This window comes from Silurus aristotelis (genome assembly GCF_946808225.1).
Source record: "Silurus aristotelis genome assembly, chromosome: 19".
In the NCBI taxonomy this organism is placed as follows: domain Eukaryota; kingdom Metazoa; phylum Chordata; class Actinopteri; order Siluriformes; family Siluridae; genus Silurus; species Silurus aristotelis.
Window position 1 is genome coordinate 4,111,759 of NC_139592.1, and position 22,232 is coordinate 4,133,990.

A 22,232-nucleotide genomic window follows, 5' to 3' on the forward strand; every position below is an offset into this window, starting at 1 on the left:
GCTTTGATCACATTTCGAATGCTTTTCTACATTCATTTAATCGATTGTGTACGAGTGTCTGCTGTTTTCTACATTATCAGTTGTTTATGTTCATGTTGATTAAAATATATGATACTGGTTTCACCTGAAACGTTTTAACCCCCAAAACATCTCAGCATCAGTTCATTGTATACGTCATTGAACGCAAAATGGTCAAACCAGTTGTCATCATGTGAAGCTAAAATTTACTTTTCTTTTGTAAATGTTTCTTGAATTGATGAATCTTGAATGTCACTAATGAAGGCGAGTGAACGACATCAGATCAACCAATGATTCACTAATTCTCCAAAACAGGTAAAAAGTGATTCTTGTGACCCTTTAATTGGCAACAGAGAAAAACACGGAATAACAATTTCTGAAAATGGACGAACAAACGGGAAACGAACGAACGCAGTACAGTAAAAGTGTGAATCCTGTCCGGCCTCTTGCAATCAACATCCCACATACAGTAATGTGTACATTTGTGCTGTTGAAATTCATAGATGCCAATCAAGAAATTCAGCCTTGTGCATTTGGAAAAAGGAAGAGAATTAGATTAGATATGTGCACTTCCAAGCTAAAAAGCTCAACAGAGGGGGAAAAAAATTCAGAGGCTTTCAATGATAATATCAACAAATTGTTGGTCGGGAAATAAGCAAAAACGAAACAAAAAGATGAAGCACGTTAGTATGTTATGGGGTTTCACTTTGACATCTTGTAGCCTTTGTGGGCAAACCCTAAGCCTGCTTTTTATAGAAAGACGAAGAGGTGTTGAAAGTATTTTCGAACGCAGCCTGTGTTGAATTTTGCATACAAGAAGACTGTAGAAGTGAATTTCTCTGTTCTTAGCTTCTCCTCATGCAGTTACAAAGTGAAGAAGTACATGAGCAAATAGTGGCACAGGAGGGTTTCAGGAGTGCATTTTTTTCCATTCTTCTCCAACCAATGATTTGTTGTAAAGCTTTATATTTTATCGTTCTTTTGCCCAGGAGTGTAAACTGCCAATCAAAATTGTCTGATAGAAAAGCTGTCTGATATCCACTGTAAAACTGGTGGCAATGTACACAATAAAATACCTTAACAAAATAGTTAATTGAACAGCACACCTCAATAATGATGGAACTATAATTACTGGACATCAGGTGCCAATGAGATGAGGTTCCTCTTTAAATCTGGTTCCCATAAAGGTTTCCTACTGTTGCCGTTTCAGTGTTTTTTCCATTGCCACAGTCGCCACTGGCTCGCTCGTTAGGGATAAACGTACAATTATAAGGAACAAATTTGTAGGCATTAAAACGTATACACTCTTTTATACAACTTCATAACGTTTTATCTCTGTAAAGCTGCTTTCAGACAATGTTCGTTGTTTACAGCGCTATACAAATCAAAATAAATCAAATAAAACGTTCTTTTTTTTTTCTTTCGGAAGTTTCAATCCGATTGAAAGCTTGTGTCATGATCTGAATACTTCTAGGCTCAAACATTCTCCATCTAATTTATGTTAGGTTTAAAGGAAAACCAAAAAAAGTGCAACGTTCTTCGAAAAAATAAAAAACGTACAAAGCTCATAGATAAACAGCCGAGACGAGTCTAATCTGGAATTGATTCGAAAGGATAGTGTGCACAGTGGAGGTGTGTGATCAATGAAGCTGTATTTAGCTTTTTGAATAAAAATAATAATAAAAAATCTGAGCACACAATAAATACATTAATATTTTTGTAGCAAGTAACTTTGTGAAAGCACTAAAAAAAAATCTAATATAATCTAAACAAACTCATATTCCATTTTATTTTATTTAGCAGTGCACTGCATATGATTAAATTAGTATATCAATGTCAATTAATATGAAGTACAAATAATAAATGACTTGTAAATACATTGTGGTGTATAATTATACCGATATATAAGAAAATTAAACACTACACCACAAAAGTATTTTATGATGTTGCTTCATGTTCATTTCAATTATAAATGAAGTTGCATATATTGTTTTATTTTATCTTTATGCTTTTGGCTTCTTTTTTGAGGACCTGGCAACCCTTAAAAGGTCCTCATGATTCAAATGATGAAATCAGTCGGGTTCCAGAGTACAGATGGATTGTGTGCATGGTAGCAAATGTATGCAGAGGGGGGAAAGAAAAAAGCAGCAAAGAACATGCTGAATTGGAAAGAAACACTAATTTGTGGTACAAAAACCACACCAGTCCATGTAAACAGATGGGTTTTTTTTTCTATACACATATTCATGCTCAGGATTGGCCGAAAATATTTGTGTTTCTGAGGTACATTCTGTGTTTGTGTGTACGTAAATGTGGCATGGGATTCAATTCCCCCATTTACAGAAGTCTGAAAGGCCCGACTTCCGCTAGCTTGTTGTTTCTACCCTACCGCTTTCATTGCGATTCCCTGCCGAACTCTAATCACTTCGCTCATGTAAACAAAAGTCTGAAGATAAGTAAAAGATTGCCATCATTCCCTTTCATATTCACTCAACACTGTAATTGGGAAGCAAGTTTGATCCTGATGCTGGCCTTGGCACATCGCTGATAACGGTACTCGCTGACTCAATCAGTCTTCCTTCTCCGTCAGAGTTTCTGTATACTTTACTGCTGGTCACCGAGTCTGAGAACCCCAGGGATTGGGGTCAGCTGCGTGGTGGGTTTTGTGGGTAGTTCATTGTCAGGAGCATCATGCCATGCAAATACAGCGAGGTCTCGGATTCTGCGAAGAGGAAAATGAGGAAGGAACAGGGTATGTTAGGGAGAAGTCAATAGTCATGCACAGTTTACCAATAGGAGGTAAGAATGAGGTCAGAAATGCACTGCAATGCAATATGTAAAGTGTCACATGACCACGTGGATCATCAGGCATCTTTCACTTCCTGTAAAAAAAAAATTCAGAAAGAAAAAAATAAAGGTTCCTGAAAGCCTCCCTCGTCTCAACCCGGGATAAAATCCTTTACTTTACTAGATGGTTCATTTTCCGTTTTAATCAGTTTATGTATATTCACGGAGTCGTGACATTTCTGCATACGGGGAAGTAATCGAGTGGCAAAAAAATAAAAGGTTTACCACACAACCTTCATGGTGGAGAAAACCTCAACCAACAGTGACAACAGTGTTGATAAACCCTGAGGAGTAGGAGCTCAGTGGTTAAGGCTCTGGGTTACTGATCGGAAGGTCAGGGGTTCAAGCCCTGGTATCGCCAAGCTGAGACCTTGAGCAAGGCCCTCAACCCTTTGTGCTCCAGGGGCACCATATCATGGCTGACCCTGCGCTTTGACCCCAGCTTCTGAGCAAGCTGGGATATGCGAAGAACAAGTTTTACTGTGCTTTAATGTATATGTGACAAATAAAGGCTATATGATAAAATTATAAAATATAGAAATAGAAAAAATTGCATAGAAGAAGGTGGTGGCTAGAAGGGGTGGTTAAGGACTTCCAAACACAAAAAGGTTATGAGTTTAATTCCTCAACACCACCAAGGAGCCACTGCTGGGCCATTGAGCAAGGCCCTTAGCCCTAACCTACTCAGTTTTAAAAACAAGGATAAAAGCAGGTGCAAAATGGAAACCCTAAACTGGTCTTCCTGACTGCTTATGGTGCGCTTTACCCTGCGCATTCGTTATTACTGAACGTTTTTTCCCCCTCGCTCTGATGTAAAACGCATCTGCATTGCGCTGCACGGCGAAAGCAAACAAAAGCGAGTGCACCTGCTCCACATCCTGATTTGTTTCCTCTTAAGTGGACTGGCTTTTTGCCAATTTTACTGCGCAAGAGCAAACAAAAACAAGCAAAGAATGAATGGTTTTAAACATAAAACTTTTCAACATTTTATACTGTGCACAATATTTGAGAACCTTCAGGTTATTAAATAAGTGAATACATTTAAAAAGTCATCTAACCTTTAAGATGCACCGAGAACTGAAGCCACTCTGACAGCCAGTCTCGGCTCTGTGCGGGACTCAGAAGCTCCACGTTGAGCCCTCTCATGTAACACGCCTGCAAACAAACACCACGTGATCGCACTACTGTGAAGCTCACCCACGTCTAACACTTAAATAAGCGGTGCATTCAGTCAGGAATAAAAACACATTTGGGGCTGTGCTGTTACTGGAAAGAAATCAGGGGTGGTGGGGGGGGGGGGATTGATGTGCGTGGAGCAGAGTTCAACATTTTCCAATATCAGCACGTCGTAACGTCTTTAATTCCCCTCACGAAATGTCAGTTTATACAAATTTATCATCAATATGATACGTTTTTTTGCTGTTTGGAGTCGCAGCTCTTGTGCAGAATGCCCATGAAACAATTTCTGACTAACAGTATAGCAGCTAGACGGAGTTGTTTATTACACCAGACTCTATTTCCTCTCTCTATGGTAAATAAATGAACAAATAAATCAATTTTACATTAATCGAACTGATACTGAACTAAACATCCGACTTCAAATGTTAGCTCATATTCAAAATAGAAGTTTCATGTAGAATCAAAGACGTATCAGAACAAGCCGATTTAAATAGTCCTGCCATTGGAATCACGTCAGAGCCGAGTTTTATCAGCGATGGACGTGTGATGGAAGTTATAGAGAGAAACTCCAGGAAAATTAATGTTACTCCAGTAAAAGTGCCCCTTTAAACTTTCACTTGAGTAAAAGAACAAAAGTATTTGTCTTGAAATGTACTTAAATATCCAAAGTACTATGATTTATTATGGCTGTAATGTTCCTCCTATCATTTTTGTCACAGGACAAAAATTACTTAATTACATAATTTATAAATAAAATGAGCCCAAAATCTTTTAAACAACTCGCAAAAGGTGTTGTGGCGAGTGAGAGTGAGGAGTTTATGATGGCTATGTAATCGAGTCACACCTCTTTGAGCTCTGTGTCATCGAGCTGGTGGAGGCCCATGTTGATGATGGCACGGTCCAGGTGCATTAACTCGAGGGCGTGACTATTCAAGCGCTGGCCAATCCAGAAAGCCGGGAGGCGGGGTGTTAGGAAGAGCAACGGGCAAAGGTGCCTCTAAAAGAAGCGATTAACAAGCATGTGATCAACTCAGACGAAAAATACGAACCTTGAGAGTGATTCAAGCAGTGAACTCAGCATTGCTATAATAAAATATATACACGGACAAAAGTATTAACACGTTTCCAGCCATATGTGCCTTCTGTTCAATCTGTGACCACAAAGTTAGAGCCACACACTTGTATGAAGACATCTCAGAAGCTTTAGGATTACTATTTCCTTTGAACTAGAAGACCTGAATGACTGACCGTGTCCTTTGGCACAAAACGACGTCCACACACACACACACACACACACACACACACACACACACACACACACACACACACACACACACACACACACACACACACACACACACACACACACACACGCCTATTTATACACGTCACATATATTAACTGGAACTACAAGTCAAATATGTAAACATAATCCTTCAAAAAAATTAGGTGAGAATCTAATGATTGCTATGAGCACAAAAAAAGGTTGAACCGATCGAATGAAGTCATGCAATGCTCTCATGTAAAAAAGACGTTTGTTCTTTATCCGAAACTGTTACGAGCAATGATTCAGTTTAGCCAGAAACCATGTTCATGACTTGCACAGCCTTTTGTTCTCTTCCATAACCATGACATGACATGATACATGCACATCATGCACGTCTAACTGGCTAAAACGTTTCTTAACTAATTCATTAGAAGTCGTCATGTGAATATGGACCATTAGCAATAATGTTAATTGCTGCCTGCTTAAATACTGTGTATTAACTATTAAATGGCTTATTGAGCAAAAAAGATGTTTCAAGCCTTTGGTTTCTACAGCATACAAAAATATTTTCTGTGTCTTATCCATTATCAGACACACACAGAAAGCTAAAGACAGCTAACTCCACTTATGTATGATGAGGAGACCATGTCGGATGACGTATGGTCAACATTCTTAACCGTTTTCTGAAGTAGCTGAAGTTATTAGACTCTGGATGGGAAGGTGAAAAGTTTAAATCCCAGCACCACCAAGCTGCAACTGTTGGGCCCTTGAGCACCACTGCTCAGTTGTAAGTCGCTCTGGATAAGGGCGTTTGCCAAATCTAAGAAATGTAAATTAAATTTGATTGATATACAGAGTGCAGTCATTGACCAGATGACAGAAGATGAGGACTTGTTTCTTTTAAGGAATATGTATTTAAATACAAGTACAGATGGTCCTAGAGTTACAATGGTTCGACTTCCACTCCGCCCTCCACTGTAATTATGTACTGTAGTTTGTAAAATTATTAACAACTGACCTTCCCCTACCCCATACTGATCTCTATTCTTTACAACTCCTTAGTAGGCAGGGCCACGTCTCGACAAGCCAAACATCAAACACACACATCAAACAATATCTTACATTTATAATTGCTCAAGCAATTTTGAAAAATCATTTCTGGCTGTTAGTTTTGCTTTAAAAGGACTAACCATCTGATCTGCACTCATCCTTCTGATACCCAGTGGAGGCCCTGAGAATAAAGCTCTCACTGCGTGGAGATCAGATACAGCCGGCTGAGCGCCACTCTGGACCTGGAAAATATGATTACTTAATATGATTACATTACTTATTACATCAGAAAGTCTGAATGTGATTAAATATGCTGTGCAGAGGGACTCACTTTCCTGCACAGCTCCATCAGTCGGCTCTTCAGTTGCTCATGTGTGATGTGCGACGCTGTGGTTTTTAACCCGCTGAGCAGTGGCAGGTGATGCTGCGCTCTCTGAGCGTGATACACTCCCTGAAACTCCAAGAGCTGCTGCGGCGTCCAGAATTGACGGATCAGAAGCTGGCGGGGATAGAGGTACCTGGGGTAGTAGTAGGAGGCGGGGATGAGACGTGTGGCATGAGAGCAGATGGATGGATGGTGGGTATTACGCAATAACGAGAAGGGTTTTAAAAAAGCTTCGAGACTAGTTTTGTGACATGCGAGCACAGTCACAAGGAGCACCGACCTTTATAAGTCAATGTGCCATAGACCCCATCCTGTGTACATCTGGATCAGTGCAAATGGTGTTATTCTGAACACGTGCATTACCAAGATGAAGATCCAACTCGAAGGTCGCCGTCTTGACACCTTGGCGAACACTAATCCCAACGTTTGGGGCGCTGTATTGCTGTGCAAGGGTGTATTTTGAAGGTGAGTGTGTGAAATATATATAGTTCTTTCTTGTAAACAAAGCAAATCTCGAAACATTTTGATACCACCGCAAAAACACAAAGATACACTGGAGTATCAAAATACCAGATCTGCTGTAGTATCAGAGGAACAAAACACTGGGAACTAAAAAACTTTTATTGTGGTGTGACACACCATCAGTTTATTTCCTCCACCTGAGAGTTTTCTTACTTGCTTGTCCATGCAGTTGCTGGTGTCATGGTGAGTTTCACTGAACAATAGGATTCTGGAAACACGATATTGCCAAAAGTATTGGGTCACCTGGTCATAAATACGGTATGTGATTTTTGAGCATCGCATTCCACATTTAGTCCCAATTTGCTATTATAATTCCCTCCACTCTTCTGGGAAGATGTTCCACCAGATTTTGGAGTGTGCTAATGGATATTTGTGTACATCAGCCACAAGGGTGTTATAAAAGGCAGGTGCTGATGTAGGTGATGAGACCTGGGGTGCAGTCAGCGTTCACATTCATCCCAAAGGTGTTCAGTAGGGATGAGATCAGAGCTCTATAGCAGCAAGATCTTCCCCTCCAAAGCATGTAAACCAGATCTTCAAGGAGCTCACTTTGTGCACAGGGGCATCACCATGCTGGAACAGGTTTTGGGTTTCCAAGTTCCAAGTGAATGCAAAATGTTATTATGGCGCATCTATAGACACAATTAGGCGCCTCCAGAATTGTGGTAACAGTTTGAAAAAGAATCACATATAGCAGGAAAGGGCAGGTGTCCCAATACTTTTGTCAACATAGTGTAGAAATATAAAATGCGCAAATACGAGTTAGGATTTTCTTAACTGTCAATTGGATCGCGTGTAATATGCTGCCATACAAAAGATTTATTTTTTGAAAAAAGGATTTGAAAAAGTTCAAAGTTCCTTTGGTTTAAAATGATAAAATAACTGATTAATAATGACAGTGGGGCATAAATTTTATTCGGTACTCACATTAAAAGGAACACCAGGTAGTTGGCAAAAGGAGGAATGGAGATGATCACCAGAGGGACGGCTTTAATCATGTCTCTGTGAAACTGTCAGAAGAAACATAGTATTTAGGTCACATATTACGCAAAGAATCTTCATCGAATGCCGCCTCAATTTCAGTCATGATTTTTTCATAAAAGAAATAAATACTAAAGAATTTTTTTATATCTTGTATTCACTCAAGGTTCTATTATACCATGTTAAATTCAAGCTGCACTTTTGACTTGAATGGCCGACATCTGGTTGGTCCGAACTTCATATGCAGATGTTCTTATGAAAAGTAACAGGCTATGCATTATCGTTTTCTTTCTCTCTTCATTTCTCATGATCACGTCTTTATAAGAGTACGTTCCAGATGCAGCATCGTCGATGATCGCATTAGACTTTACTTTGCATCAGACTTTACTTTGCATCAGGGACTCAAATCTGACACTTGAGAAGGAGGCTGTCAGGTCTGCAACTTTAACGGTGAAGACGATATAGAGACTCTGAATGTGGTATTTCATTGCCAGTCAATTCGAGGGACCGGGGCGTCTGCACGGCTACCGAATGATGCATGAAAGATGCTGTTTGAATGGTTTGCAGCACAGACACAGAGCTCTTTCAGTTTCCGTGAGTCCCTGATCAAAGTAAAAGCGAATGCAATCATCCATGATGCTGCCTCTGGAACAGGTTCTTATTCCGAACACACCCGAAAATCACAAGAAAACGATGTTTGTTATGTCAAGATTACAAGAAAACAGGAAAGGGAAAAAAATATTATTATGCATGGCATAAGTCTTCAGACTTCTATAGAATACTGATGTTTCAGGCCAGTGATTGTTTTTGATGTTTCTATAAATGAACTTATTTTTCTTTTAGCTTCTCCCATTAGGGGGTGCCACGGCGGATCATCCGTCTCCATACCCCCCTGTTCTCTACATCTGCCTCTTTCAAACCAACTACCTGCATGTCTTCCCTCACCACATCCATAAACCTCTTCCTTGGTCTTCCTCTTTTTCTGCCTCCTGGTGGCTCCATCCTCAGCATTCTCCTACTGATATACCCCATGTCCCTCCTCTGAACATGTCCGAAACATCTCAATCTCACCTCCCTCACCTTGTTTTCAAAACGTCCTACATGCGCTGTCCCTCTAATAAACTCATTTCTAATCCTGTCCATCGTCGTCACTCCCAACGAAAACATCAGCATCTTCAGCTCTGCTACCTCCAGCTCCACCTCCTGTCTTTTACGCAAATTGAACTTAAATTATATTCCGCTTGCTAAACCAAGAAACAATCTTTCTTTTCTATGGTGGATTTGAATATGAGAAAATATATTTATGCAGGTTTTAATTTTAAATGCACTTCAATTACAGCAAAGTAAAAAAATTGATTTATCGTCACTATCGCCCTCTAGCGTTCATCCTCATGTACTGATGGCAAAACTTTCCAACACCAGTCTGTTTGAATAAAATGAACTGAAAAGTGACATGTCCTTTTTAATAGACCCTGTAATCGTGATGTTTGAACCTGAGAACACTATTAGCTGGAAGTGCAAACTGCTGACAGAATGCAAATATTAGTTGACCCCCGAGGCTTTTTACAACTAACATAATTTGACTACCTCAAGCCTTGTGGTTTCTAGGAACATTTTAGTTAGAATTGTGTATAAAACAATTTCATCGTTTCTCAACATCATTATGACCATCTATCAGCTGGGATTTCAAATATAGGCAATTTTTTTTTTTTGCATTCTCCAGAAAAGAAAATGCAAAAGTATTCTAAGCCTCAAAGCAGATTTCTTTGACCCTGGGAGCATGTGATGTGAAGTGATGGCTGAAATCTGATTGGACGGAAACTTCAACGTAAACGGGCACTGCGAAATAAAGAGTATTGGGAATAATTTAAAAAGATATTCATGGACAGAAATATATGAAGTCAGTGGTTCTGATAGGGTTTACTCCAGCAGAGAAGACCTGGTTGGCTCTAACCACTGATATAAACAATGGTTCGAATGATCTCACCTGTCTGAGCTTCTCCATTTCACGGTAGGGCAACTTCTTGGGATCGATGTTGTTCTTGATCATCCGAATTCTAATCCTATGCACTTCTAGGGCATCCTCGAATAAGAGTCGAAACCCTTCCAGGAAATAGACAGAAAGTCAGAACCGATGCTACTGAATAAATATTATATTATACAAACCAGAAATTATTCGAACCTCACCTCGTATGAATGTGGAATAGAGGACGTAAAACCTAGGGAAGCGTCTCTGAAGGAACCTCCTGTACTTTTCATTTGCCCATTTCAATCCTGAAGCGACGCTCTGGCCGAGGCCGTACCTCGCTTGAGAAGATGAATACTGCCTTACTGGACATAACCTGTTAGAAATGGAGATGAGACAGTTGACTAAGATGACACTTTGTGATGTTAAAGAATTAGCGTCGTCTCCTGACAGCTCCAGAATCCCTGGATCGATCCGGAGTTAGTTTCTACATGAGGTGCCTTCTGAAGCTTTCTCATGGGTTTCTTTTGGGTTCTACGCATGCATCCCATGCCCTGAAATGGATCTTTAACTCACATAATTCCACAGATTATGTGAGTTAAAAATGAGAAAAGATTATTGAAGACAAATGATGTTATGACTATGACAAAACTGATCATGGTCCTATTTGTCTAAATCTGGAGATGAAACTCTAAAGGCAGCTCTAGATGAATCCAAACTAAGATCCAAAATCCTCTTAAAAACCCCAAACAACTAAATGAATGGTTTTGCATGGGCATTGCAGCAAAATGCCATATTTCATGCCTTCTGTCCTTTCTTAAAGACAATAATCGTGGCATAGAAATATAAAATGTATGTAAAATAACATTTTTAATGCCTCTGTCACCTGGATACCTGTCAGTCCCTGGCCTGGGAATAGTTAATAAACATACAACATGACTTTTACAGCCTCGACAGCATGAAAGTGACTATTGATCAATTAAAAATATGTCACCTGAGTTGCGTGGAGGATATTTTAGTCCTGCACAATCCTGCGGTGACCCCCGTGTACCGAATTCCGCATAGAAAAGTCCTCGAAGCACCGCAGCACATCCGCACATAGGACGCCGCCATTTTGAAAGAAAACCCCGCTGTCAACTCAGAGGGGGCGTGACCTAGAGGCGGGGCGTAGCCTAGAGGCGTGGCGTTGGTCTAGAGGCGGGGCGTGGCCCACGTGCCCTTATATGAGGCATACCCATGCCACCTTAACTTCCTCCAATAATAATATAATAAATCAAGTATAAATAATATAATAAACGTTATTTCGATTCAGAGCAATGCTTAATTTATATAGAGGAAATTACTTTACAAGGTATAGAGTTATTCATGAGATAAAAACAAGTGGTTTTTAATGTGTGTTAAATGTGTTATATTGATTAATTCAATATAGATTAATAATATTTGATAAAATGATATCTTTGGTTAAAAAAAACAATATTTCTTTGTATAATAGTGCACCATATGTAATACAATTAAAAGTCAGTCATTTTCTGAGTCAATCAAATTGCATGAATGAGCAATTTAGAGTACATTAAAATTATAAAAAAGATCAGTGGTGAAGACCCAGCTACAAGATAGAGACGACAAAGACTCCATCCTACTTGTAACTTGTAATGAAGACTCCATCTAACTTGTAACTTGTAATGAAGACTCCATCCTACTTGTAACTTGCATTGGAGACTCCATCCTACTTGTAACTTGTAATGAAGACTCCATCCTACTTGTAACTTGTAATGAAGACTCCATCTAACTTGTAACTTGTAATGAAGACTCCATCCTACTTGTAACTTGTAATGAAGACTCCATCTAACTTGTAACTTTGTAATGAAGACTCCATCCTACTTGTAACTTGTAATGAAGACTCCATCTAACTTGTAACTTGTAATGAAGACTCCATCCTACTTGTAACTTCAATGAAGACTCCATCCTACTTGTAACTTGTAATGAAGACTCCATCCTACTTGTAACTTGTAATGAAGACTCCATCCTACTTGTAACTTGTAATGAAGACTCCATCTAACTTGTAACTTGTAATGAAGACTCCATCCTACTTGTAACTTCAATGAAGACTCCATCCTACTTGTAACTTGTAATGAAGACTCCATCCTACTTGTAACTTGTAATGACTACTCCATCCTACTTGTAACTTGTAATGAAGACTCCATCCTACTTGTAACTTGTAATGACTACTCCATCTTACTTGTAACTTGTAACTCAGACTCCATCTTACTTGTAACTTGTAATTCAGACTCCATCCTACTTGTAACTTCAATGAAGACTCCATCCTACTTGTAACTTGTAATGCAGACTCCATCCAACTTGTAACTCAGGCTCCATTTAACTTGTAACTTGTAATGAATACTCCATCTAACTTGTAACTTGTAATGAAGACTCCATCCAACTTGTAACTTCAATGAAGACTTCATCTAACTTGTAATTTTAGCGTAGTAGACATTTTCTCATTTTCGTGTGTAATGTTGAAGTCCTAAACTGTGTATCTGTCTCATGTTCAGAAATCATTACTATAATTTTGCTCTTCAACACTAAACATTTTAGATTTGTTTAGAATGTTGGACAATGTAAAAATTTTTTTATTATTATTTCTGTATTTTCTTTTTAAGAAAGAAATGTAGATTAAATTGAATAAGAACCATGTTTTGGAAGCAGGACAAGCCTTACAAAAAAAAAAAATCTCATGTACCTAATGTAGGATGTTCTCCAGGACCAGGATGGTGAAGCTGGGATAGAGGTGGGTTCGTGTGGGCGTGGCTTAAACAACTTCCCACGTGACTCAGGAGTTGATTTATAAGGCCTGGTTGAACCCGTTACAGTTTGATTGTGTTTTTATTCATACACGAGGAAGGGAAAGGTGAGTTTATGGAGTGATTTCTTTCTCGGGATCTTATTAATACTGTAACTAAAACAAAAATCTTGCTGGTGTATAGGTTTTTCCTTGATGTAAAAGTACGCCGTTCTTTTTTTTTTCCTGATATTATTTTTATATTTATTATTATCCTCTATAACTATGACCTTTTAATTATGTAATTGATTTATAAATCGTGAACTTCTTCAAAAGATCATCCACGCCGTGAACTCCAGGGGAAGACAATGTCCACCTTCAGGTATGGATCCAGTGTTGGTTCTTCAAGGTTTACAGGAAACGCTCAGGGGTTCCAGGAGGAGGATGAAGGTGAGAACTCTATCAGATCTCTTAACTTTTGTGATGATTTGTACTGTGCCATTGTACTGCAGTTTGCCAGGTTTGTCCTAATGTGTCTTCTGTATTGGTTTGACCGCCGGGTTCAAATTTACACCCCGCGATCAACTTCCGGTCTAAGACCTGATTAAACTCGTGTTTCCACTTGCATTAAGTCGTAAAAAACTGTTCTGTTTACATTCCAACTCGTTCTTGTAAAATATGAAGAAATTCCTGAACAGACAGACCGACAGAGACACAAACAGACAGAGACACAAACAGACAGAGACACAGACCGACAGAGAGACAGACAGACAGCGTTCTAACATAATTAAGATCTAATGTGAAAGATATACAATGTGGCAGGTGATCAAAGTAAAAAAAGTTCTGACCAGCTCCAAGCACTCATTCTGCAAGAACGAGCTGCCATCAGTCAGGATGTGCCCCAGAATTTGACTGACCGCATACCAGGGTGAATTCTTAAAAAAGAGAAGGGTCGAAACACTTTACATAAATTTGCAGTTGTGGATAAAATCCTGTTGGTAATTGTGCTTCGGTGTACCTTCATGACATCTGGCGAAAAGATCTGAAAATGCTGATGCGGCAGATATTAATATTTTGTGTCTGGAGATACAGGACAATATGCACCAGAACCAGCAGGTTCAGGGCCGGCTTTTTTCCGTCTACCATCACCATACTGAACTTTACACTACACCGTTAGATCACTGTATAAACACTGTATATAACCTCTGTACAGTTGTGCATATTGGTTTCTATACACATATTGTGCCTTGCATACATCTGCACTGTGTGTGTGTGTGTGTGTGTGTGTGTGTGTGTATATATATTACACACACACACACAGTGAGGAAAATAAGTATTTGAACACGCTGCTATTTTGCAAGTTCTCCCACTTAGAAATCATGGAGGGGTCTGAAATTGTCATCGTAGGTGCATGTCCACTGTGAGAGACATAATCTAAAAAAAAAAATCCAGAAATCACAATATATGATTTTTAAACTATTTATTTGTATGATACAGCTGCAAATAAGTATTTGAACACCTGAGAAAGTCAATGTTAATATTTGGTACAGGAGCCTTTGTTTGCAATTACAGAGGTCAAATGTTTCCTGTAGTTTTTCACCAGGTTTGCACACACTGCAGGAGGGATTTTGGCCCACTGCTCCACACAGATCTTCTCTAGATCAGTCAGGTTTCTGGCCTGTCGCTGAGAAACACGGAGTTTGAGCTCCCTCCAAAGATTCTCTATTGGGTTTAGGTCTGGAGACTGGCTAGGCCACGCCAGAACCTTGATATGATTCTTACAGAGCCACTCCTTGGTTATCCTGGCTGTGTGCTTCGGGTCATTGTCATGTTGGAAGACCCAGCCTCGACCCATCTTCAATGCTCTAACTGAGGGAAGGAGGTTGTTCCCCAAAATCTCGCAATACATGGCCCCGGTCATTGTCTCCTTAATACAGTGCAGTCGCCCTGTCCCATGTGCAGAAAAACACCCCCAAAGCATGATGCTACCACCCCCATGCTTCACAGTAGGGATGGTGTTCTTGGGATGGTACTCATCATTCTTCTTCCTCCAAACACGTTTAGTGGAATTATGACCCAAAAGTTCTATTTTGGTCTCATCTGACCACATGACTTTCTCCCATGACTCCTCTGGATCATCCAAATGGTCATTGGCAAACTTAAGACGTGCCTGGACATGTGCTGGTTTAAGCAGGGGAACCTTCCGTGCCATGCATGATTTCAAACCATGACGTCTTAGTGTATTACCAACAGTAACCTTGGAAACGGTGGTCCCAGCTCTTTTCAGGTCATTGACCAGCTCCTCCCGTGTAGTTCTGGGCTGATTTCTCACCTTCCTTAGGATCATTGAGACCCCACGAGGTGAGATCTTGCATGGAGCCCCAGTCCGAGGGAGATTGACGGTCATGTTTAGCTTCTTCCATTTTCTAATGATTGCTCCAACAGTGGACCTTTTTTCACCAAGCTGCTTGGCAATTTCCCCGTAGCCCTTTCCAGCCTTGTGGAGGTGTACAATTTTGTCTCTAGTGTCTTTGGACAGCTCTTTGGTCTTGGCCATGTTAGTGGTTGGATTCTTACTGATTGTATGGGGTGGACAGGTGTTTTTATGCAGCTAACGACCTCAAACAGGTGCATCTAATTTAGGATAATAAATGTAGTGGACGTGGACATTTTAAAGGCAGACTAACAGGTCTTTGAGGGTCAGAATTCTAGCTGATAGACAGGTGTTCAAATACTTAATTGCAGCTGTATCATACAAATAAATCATACATTGTGATTTCTGGATTTTTTTTTTAGATTATGTCTCTCACAGTGGACATGCACCTACGATGACCATTTCAGACCCGTCCATGATTTCTAAGTGGGAGAACTTGCAAAATAGAAGGGTGTTCAAATACTTATTTTCCTCACTGTATATATAATATATATACATACATATAATGTGTATGTATGTGTATGAATATTACATGCTGTACATATACTTACATAATTACTGCACGATTGCTACTATTTGCACTTCTGGTAGATGCTAAACTGCATTTTGTTGCTGTGTACCTGTACTATGCAATGACAATAAAGGTCTATCTATCCTCAAAACCTTTGGCCACAGATGTAGAGAGGCAAACAGCCAGAAAGAGATGGGTATAGAGAGAGTTAGAGAGCTAGACATATAACACAAAATAAATATATTCCATGTACTCTCTCAGTACATATGATTTTCTGTATTTAATTCAGCCATTCATATATTAGACTGATAATTCTTTGCTGTTCTTGAAGATTAAATATACTGTAACCAAAAAACCAAACCCACCACAAGCCCCAAGGCTTTGTCTAACCTGTATGTTTAAAAAAAAAAAAAAAAAAAAAAAAAAAAGGTTTAATAGGGAAAATGCAATGAGCTGAAAGCTATTCTAGCGGTTCTTAATTGTGATTGCTCAGCAGGTCATTGTATTTTTGTGCACCAGCACTGCTTAGACTGTAGTTTTGGCTTTATTGTTAAAGACGTGTGTCTAGTTCTTATGCATTAGTGTGACTAATAGCACACAACTTAATCACAGGGTCCACATAAGCTACTGATCTACATAATAGGCTTAATAATAGATTGTTTAGCAAATCAAAACATTAAAGTGAACCTTTTTGTTTGAGGAGACATTTGGCGTTTATGGAAGGAGTCTCCAGTGCTGGAGTACTTGTAACAGTTAGGGGTTGTGATTTACAGTTTCTTGTTAATGACCTTCTGCGAAAAAGCTGTTTATACTAAATATAAATGGTGTTCTTGTATTTAGATTTTTTTTATTTTTTTTTATTTAGCGCATTCATCGTATGTCATTCTTTTACAGACAAACCGGTCGATGATGCCGATCCAAATGCAATAATTCAGTGCCCTTATGATAAGAACCATCAGATTCGGGAGTGTCGCTTCCCCTTTCATATTGTCAAGTGTGCCAAGGTTTGTGCTTGTTTTTAATATTTCAGTGGTGAATTTCTGTGGTTATTTTTTATAAAAAAAATTTTTTTTTACACCTCTTTCTCCTGTTCAGAATCACCCCGAACTAGCACGCAAGCTTAAGACGTGCCCCTTCAATGCCAAGCACATGGTTCCCAGGGATGAACTGGCAAATCATATTGCGCACTGTGTGAATAAGCAACCGCTTACTCCTGAAAGTGGTAAGGACTTCGATAGTAATGTCTCTCTCTCTCTTGTGCTCTCTCTTTCTCTCTCGCCCTCGCGGTCTCGCGCCCTTTCTCTCTCGCGCCCTTTCTCTCTCGCGCCCTTTCTCTCTCGCGCCCTTTCTCTCTCGCGCCCTTTCTCTCTCGCGCCCTCGCCCTCTATCTCGCCCTCGCCCTCTATCTCGCCCTCGCCCTCTATCTCTCGCCCTCGCCCTCTATCTCTCGCCCTCGCCCTCTATCTCTCGCCCTCGCCCTCTATCTCTCGCCCTCGCCCTCTATCTGTCGCCCTCGCCCTCGCCCTCTATCTGTCGCCCTCGCCCTCGCCCTCTATCTGTCGCCCTCGCCCTCGCCCTCTATCTCTCGCCCTCGCTCTCGCCCTCTATCTCTCGCCCTCGCTCTCGCTCTCTATCTCTCGCCCTCGCTCTCGCTCTCTATCTCTCGCCCTCGCTCTCGCTCTCTATCTCTCGCCCTCGCTCTCGCTCTCTATCTCTCGCCCTCGCTCTCGCTCTCTATCTCTCGCCCTCGCCCTCGCTCTCTAGCCCTCGCTCTCTAGCCCTCGCCCTCGCTCTCTAGCCCTCGCCCTCTAGCCCTCGCCCTCGCTCGCCCTCTCTCTCTAGCTCTCGCACTCGCTCGCCCTCTCTCTCTCGCCCTCGCTCTCATATTTATATATATATATATATAATAATTTGTAATGAGAAATAAATCAGACCAAAGCTGATGTGCCATTTGTTGCTTTTTTAAAAGTACAGTTAACTTGAACTTTTTTGTCTTTAAACCCACATTGCCTTATTAGCTGTAAATCTATCTCTGTGTAGAGGGGATCACAAAAATGGACCCAAAGTTTCACGTGCCTATGAAGTGGACAGCCCCTGATTGTGAGGAGGACTGGGAAACGGGTCAGTACAGGGTTGACTATTGCTTGCATTAGTGTCTGTAAATGTTCTGTATTAATAGGTTCAGCATAAGCAAAGATTTCATCGGCTTTATGAGCACATTGCTTTAGGTTGTTTCTGATCAGAGTGGGTTCCCCCCCCCCCCCCTGTGAATACAAACACCTTCTAACGAGGCAAATCTTGAAAGGGGGTCCACAAGTACCAAATATAAATTTAGTTTTTAGGTTGTTTGCTGTTAATGGCACAAAAATGGATGGTATGAGTGCTTAATTGTTGTTCACAAGAGTGCCGTATCTGGTGTACGACGCAGGAAATGCTAGAAACCTTTCAAATAGTGTGCCGTAAGAAATAGGTCTACCGATAGCTTGGTTGGATCGTACTTGCCCGATACTTAACTTATTAATCAGCTAATAGCTTTTAAAATGGATTAAAAAAATTAAATACTCCATGTAAAATAGTATTGACTTATGAAAAAACGTGCTAAATGAAGGAGTATATTAATTAAATATTTATTTTATGAATAAAAAATATTATATAGCACATGTAAAAGAATGTGGTGTCACTGATTCGCCTCTGGAGGCCGCTCTTGTAATGACTGCTTACCGGATGGCGGAAAAACTATCGTTATGGATTTTTGCTTATACCCGATAGTTCCAGCAATCAACTGTCGGTGTAGTTAAAAAAAAAAAAAAAACAACCTAAAATTTAGCAAGATGGATGAAATTCAGGCTTGTGTTTTGTTTATTCTGCAGTTACTCTCCTGGATAACCCAGTTTGTGTAAATAAATGCAATAAATGAAAAAGTCCAACTTCTTAATGGATCCATTGATATTTTTGTGAACTGGGGTGCAGGTTTGCGTTGTAGTTTTGAGTCCGTCTCTTGGTTGTTGCAGAGACTGATGATAATGCTGCTACGTTTGTGTGGGGCGTGTCCAAAAATCTACTGTCCGTAAATAAGTAAGTCCGAAACCGGAAAGAAAATGTTTTATCTAACCCTAACCCTAGAGTTTTTATATACTCAAACCTGATTTGCAATTGCATGTTCTTAGGCCCGAGCCACGAGCCACAAACATCTTGAATCCTGGAGTCCGTGCACCTCGAACTCTCCCCTGGAAGTCCTGTGAGTTCTGATCTCAAATCCTCACTCCAGTTTATTTCTGTATTGACCAAATCCATATAAACCAAATAGCTTTTTTTTTTTTTTTTCTCTCCTCCCTGAAAGCATTTTCAGTGTGCAGATTGTCATTATGCCATAGTTGCTCTAGGTGGCAGCAATGATCCTGGCTAACTGTAAGGCTGGGGGCACCTTCAGAGTGGTTCTCAAACTTTTTCTGACAATCCGCACTTTAGCGTGTCCTCAATCACCCAAAAAAATGGCTAATTTAATGAAATCACGTTCTTAATCAATAACATCAAATCAGGTTAAAGTTGAAAACTAGAGAAAATAGTTGTTAGGTACCCTAACTGAAGATTTAATTTGCTTTGATTTATAACCCAATTGTTTATTTTCTTTGAGTGTATTTTTTTTTTTTTTTTTTTTTTTTTTAAATCAAAGATTACAGAACCCAATAAATATATATAAATCCTGCCTTTCATCATAAATAGGCCATGAAACAGTTACTGACACACTTTACTACAGAATCTTAATTTACAGTAATTGTTTTTGAGTTTACTAATTAAATAATAAGAAAAATGATCCCTTACACACACACACACACACACACACACACACACACATTTTTTCTGTCATTTTTGACTTGGAAAATGCAGATAAACAAAGTTTTAATCTCAAATTTGCAGAATTCTCATCTTTGTTTTCTAGCAGCCTAAAAAAAAAAAGACTTATTTATTTATAAAAACAAAAACAAAAAACATAGCATATCTCCTGCTTGTAGTGGAAAAAAAAAGAAGAGGAACGCAGTAAGTTTAGTGAAAGAGAAAATGATTAATCAGCATGAAAGACCGTCAGTCATAGCACTATTTTTTATATTTTTGACTTGGGATGGAGACAAGTTACGACGACCCCCTCGTATCTCCAATGTAAGTAGAGGACGACCTGTACATTTTATGGTTCTAACTTGAGGCTAAAATTTAAGTCTGGTATTCCTGAATTCTTAATTTTTTTTTTTTTTATTTTAAACCAAATCCCTTTGAATCCTCAAGTGATCAGAATCATCTTTATTGTCTGGTATAATTGGTTGCATGTACGTGGTGGTGCATTGCTTAGGCACCAGTTGTATCTTGTTTGTGAATAGATTTTGTGTAGTTGGACCCCCCCCCCCCCCCCCCAAGTTTTTGTTTTTTTATTTCAAAAGAGGACAATAAATGTTGGTTGGTAACGAGAGGAATAAAAGAATTTGCACTTATAGGACAGTTTGAACCTTTATGGTTGTAGCATTAACTCCACGTCAGCCCTCATCCCACCATGAGCTTTTTCTCAATACAGTTTGTCATGTTTCACTCCCTGCTTTAAGAGAAACTTTATGTAAATATTTTCTCATCCTTTCCACAGGAAAAATCCCTTCCTCGTGTTTTGGTCTGCGTATTCAGCCAGCATTGATGCAACTGAAGAACGATTTTAGTGAACTTTTAAAATCGCATCGCATGCTTTTCTATATGTTTCTTAAACTGTATTTTATTTGATTATGTGGGGTTTTTGTCTGTTTGGTTTTTTTTTGGGTTTTTTCCCTACTTTTCCTTGAATGAATATTTTTTTTAAACCTGGTTAAAACTGACCCTTGTTCCCTAGGTTTGAATTAACACACCAATTTGGCTTCTGTTCAAATGTCTTGCTCCTGTTCATAAGATCTGAAAGGGGGAACTGTAATCAGTTGTTCTTATTAATAAATGCAAAACTATTTAAAACGTCTCCTTTTTTTGATGGTATTTAATTCTGAGTTTTTTTTTTTTTTTTTTTTTTTCTTTTCCCAGAGGCAGGATTTTACTTGCAAATGTCAGAAAGTGAGAACACGTCCATTACATACACAGCAATGATGCAGATGCTCTTATTCAGATCGACATAAAGTGATTTGAAGTGAAATAATAAATAAATCAACACTGGTTCACCAGGTTTCAAACTTGGATATCATCAGCTGAAGACTGTTGGAGGGAATTATAACACGCAAGCTTTAAAAAAAAAAAAAAAAAAAAAAACAATGCTAGTTTTATTGTTTCAGGAAGAGGTCCGGTCTTCACCCAGCGCAGTGCCCAGCTGTTTGGACGTAAAGGTGTAGTTAATTCCTTGGGAGTTTTAATGTGTATATCTCCCTCTTACCCTGCTAGAAGATCTGAGAGGGCCTGGTGCAGTGTAAGGAGTGATCAGAGATAAGAGGTAAGAGGGTGCTGCTCCATTTTTGGCTTTGGATCTGCTGGGTTTTGGATCATTTGACGATGACTGACTAATTGCGTTCAGACGTAAACCTGCCAGCAGAGTGTTTCATTAGTCCGGTCTTGAAATAAAGAGTGTGAATAAGCACCTGAGCAGCAACAGGTCCAACAATAAAGCATTTAAGCTGCTTGATCTGATCTTTAATCCCTTTTTACATATATTATAATTTTTTTTATTTATTTTTATTACTACTAAACACAAGTATGGAATAACTTGTGTTATTTTGTACTTCCTTACTATAGTAACTGCTTATCTGACCGGTACAAGTGCACAATCTCAGACTAATAGACAAAAAAAAAAAAGCCATTGTTGTGGAAATTTGACTATTAAAATTTTTATGGACGGAGTCTCCAGCATTATGGTTTAATCATTTAGTAGTTGAGTTGCTCTGGATAAGGGTGTCTACCAAATGCCATTAATATATAAGTGTAAATAAATAAAAAATTCTAACCAAATCGGTAACTTTTCACAAATACACCACAACTTAAAAAAAAATTTAAATACTCTTTAATAAAAAAACAAGACAAAAAGAAAATTGAGGTTTATAAAGATTAAAACACTCCTGGATGGTTTGTTATTGGAATGTGATCTGCTTTTACATTTACATGAATGGCATTTGGTAGACACCCTTATCCAGAGCAACTTACAACTGAGCAATTGAGGGTTAAAGGCCTTGCTCTGGTGCCCAGCAGTGGCAACTTGCTGGTGCTGGGATTTAAACTTGAGTCCAATGTCTTTACCACTTCCACCTCCCTATGGAGATTATTTTTCTATCACCACAAGTGTT

General features: G+C 39.3%; 2 protein-coding genes across 2 annotated transcripts; one reads left to right on the forward strand and one right to left on the reverse strand.

The window, feature by feature from the left end:
* Positions 1 to 1,308: 1,308 nt before the first annotated feature.
* Positions 1,309 to 11,376, reverse strand: letmd1 (LETM1 domain containing 1). Its single transcript, XM_083521033.1, has 9 exons — positions 11,210 to 11,376; positions 10,437 to 10,591; positions 10,237 to 10,352; positions 8,196 to 8,278; positions 6,693 to 6,879; positions 6,502 to 6,603; positions 4,889 to 5,041; positions 3,924 to 4,020; positions 1,309 to 2,740 (listed from the first exon to the last, which is right to left on the reverse strand). Exons 1-9 carry the CDS (start codon positions 11,326 to 11,328, stop codon positions 2,664 to 2,666), a joined length of 1,089 nt encoding a protein of 362 aa, XP_083377159.1. The 5' UTR covers positions 11,329 to 11,376; the 3' UTR covers positions 1,309 to 2,663.
* A 1,627-nt stretch (positions 11,377 to 13,003) lies between these two features.
* On the forward strand, positions 13,004 to 20,922 carry gtsf1 (gametocyte specific factor 1). Its single transcript, XM_083521655.1, has 8 exons — positions 13,004 to 13,123; positions 13,331 to 13,444; positions 16,834 to 16,943; positions 17,035 to 17,161; positions 17,980 to 18,060; positions 18,951 to 19,014; positions 19,107 to 19,177; positions 20,570 to 20,922. Coding segments are annotated over exons 2-8 (537 nt in total). The 5' UTR covers positions 13,004 to 13,123; positions 13,331 to 13,362; the 3' UTR covers positions 20,572 to 20,922.
* The last annotated feature ends 1,310 nt before the right edge of the window (positions 20,923 to 22,232 follow it).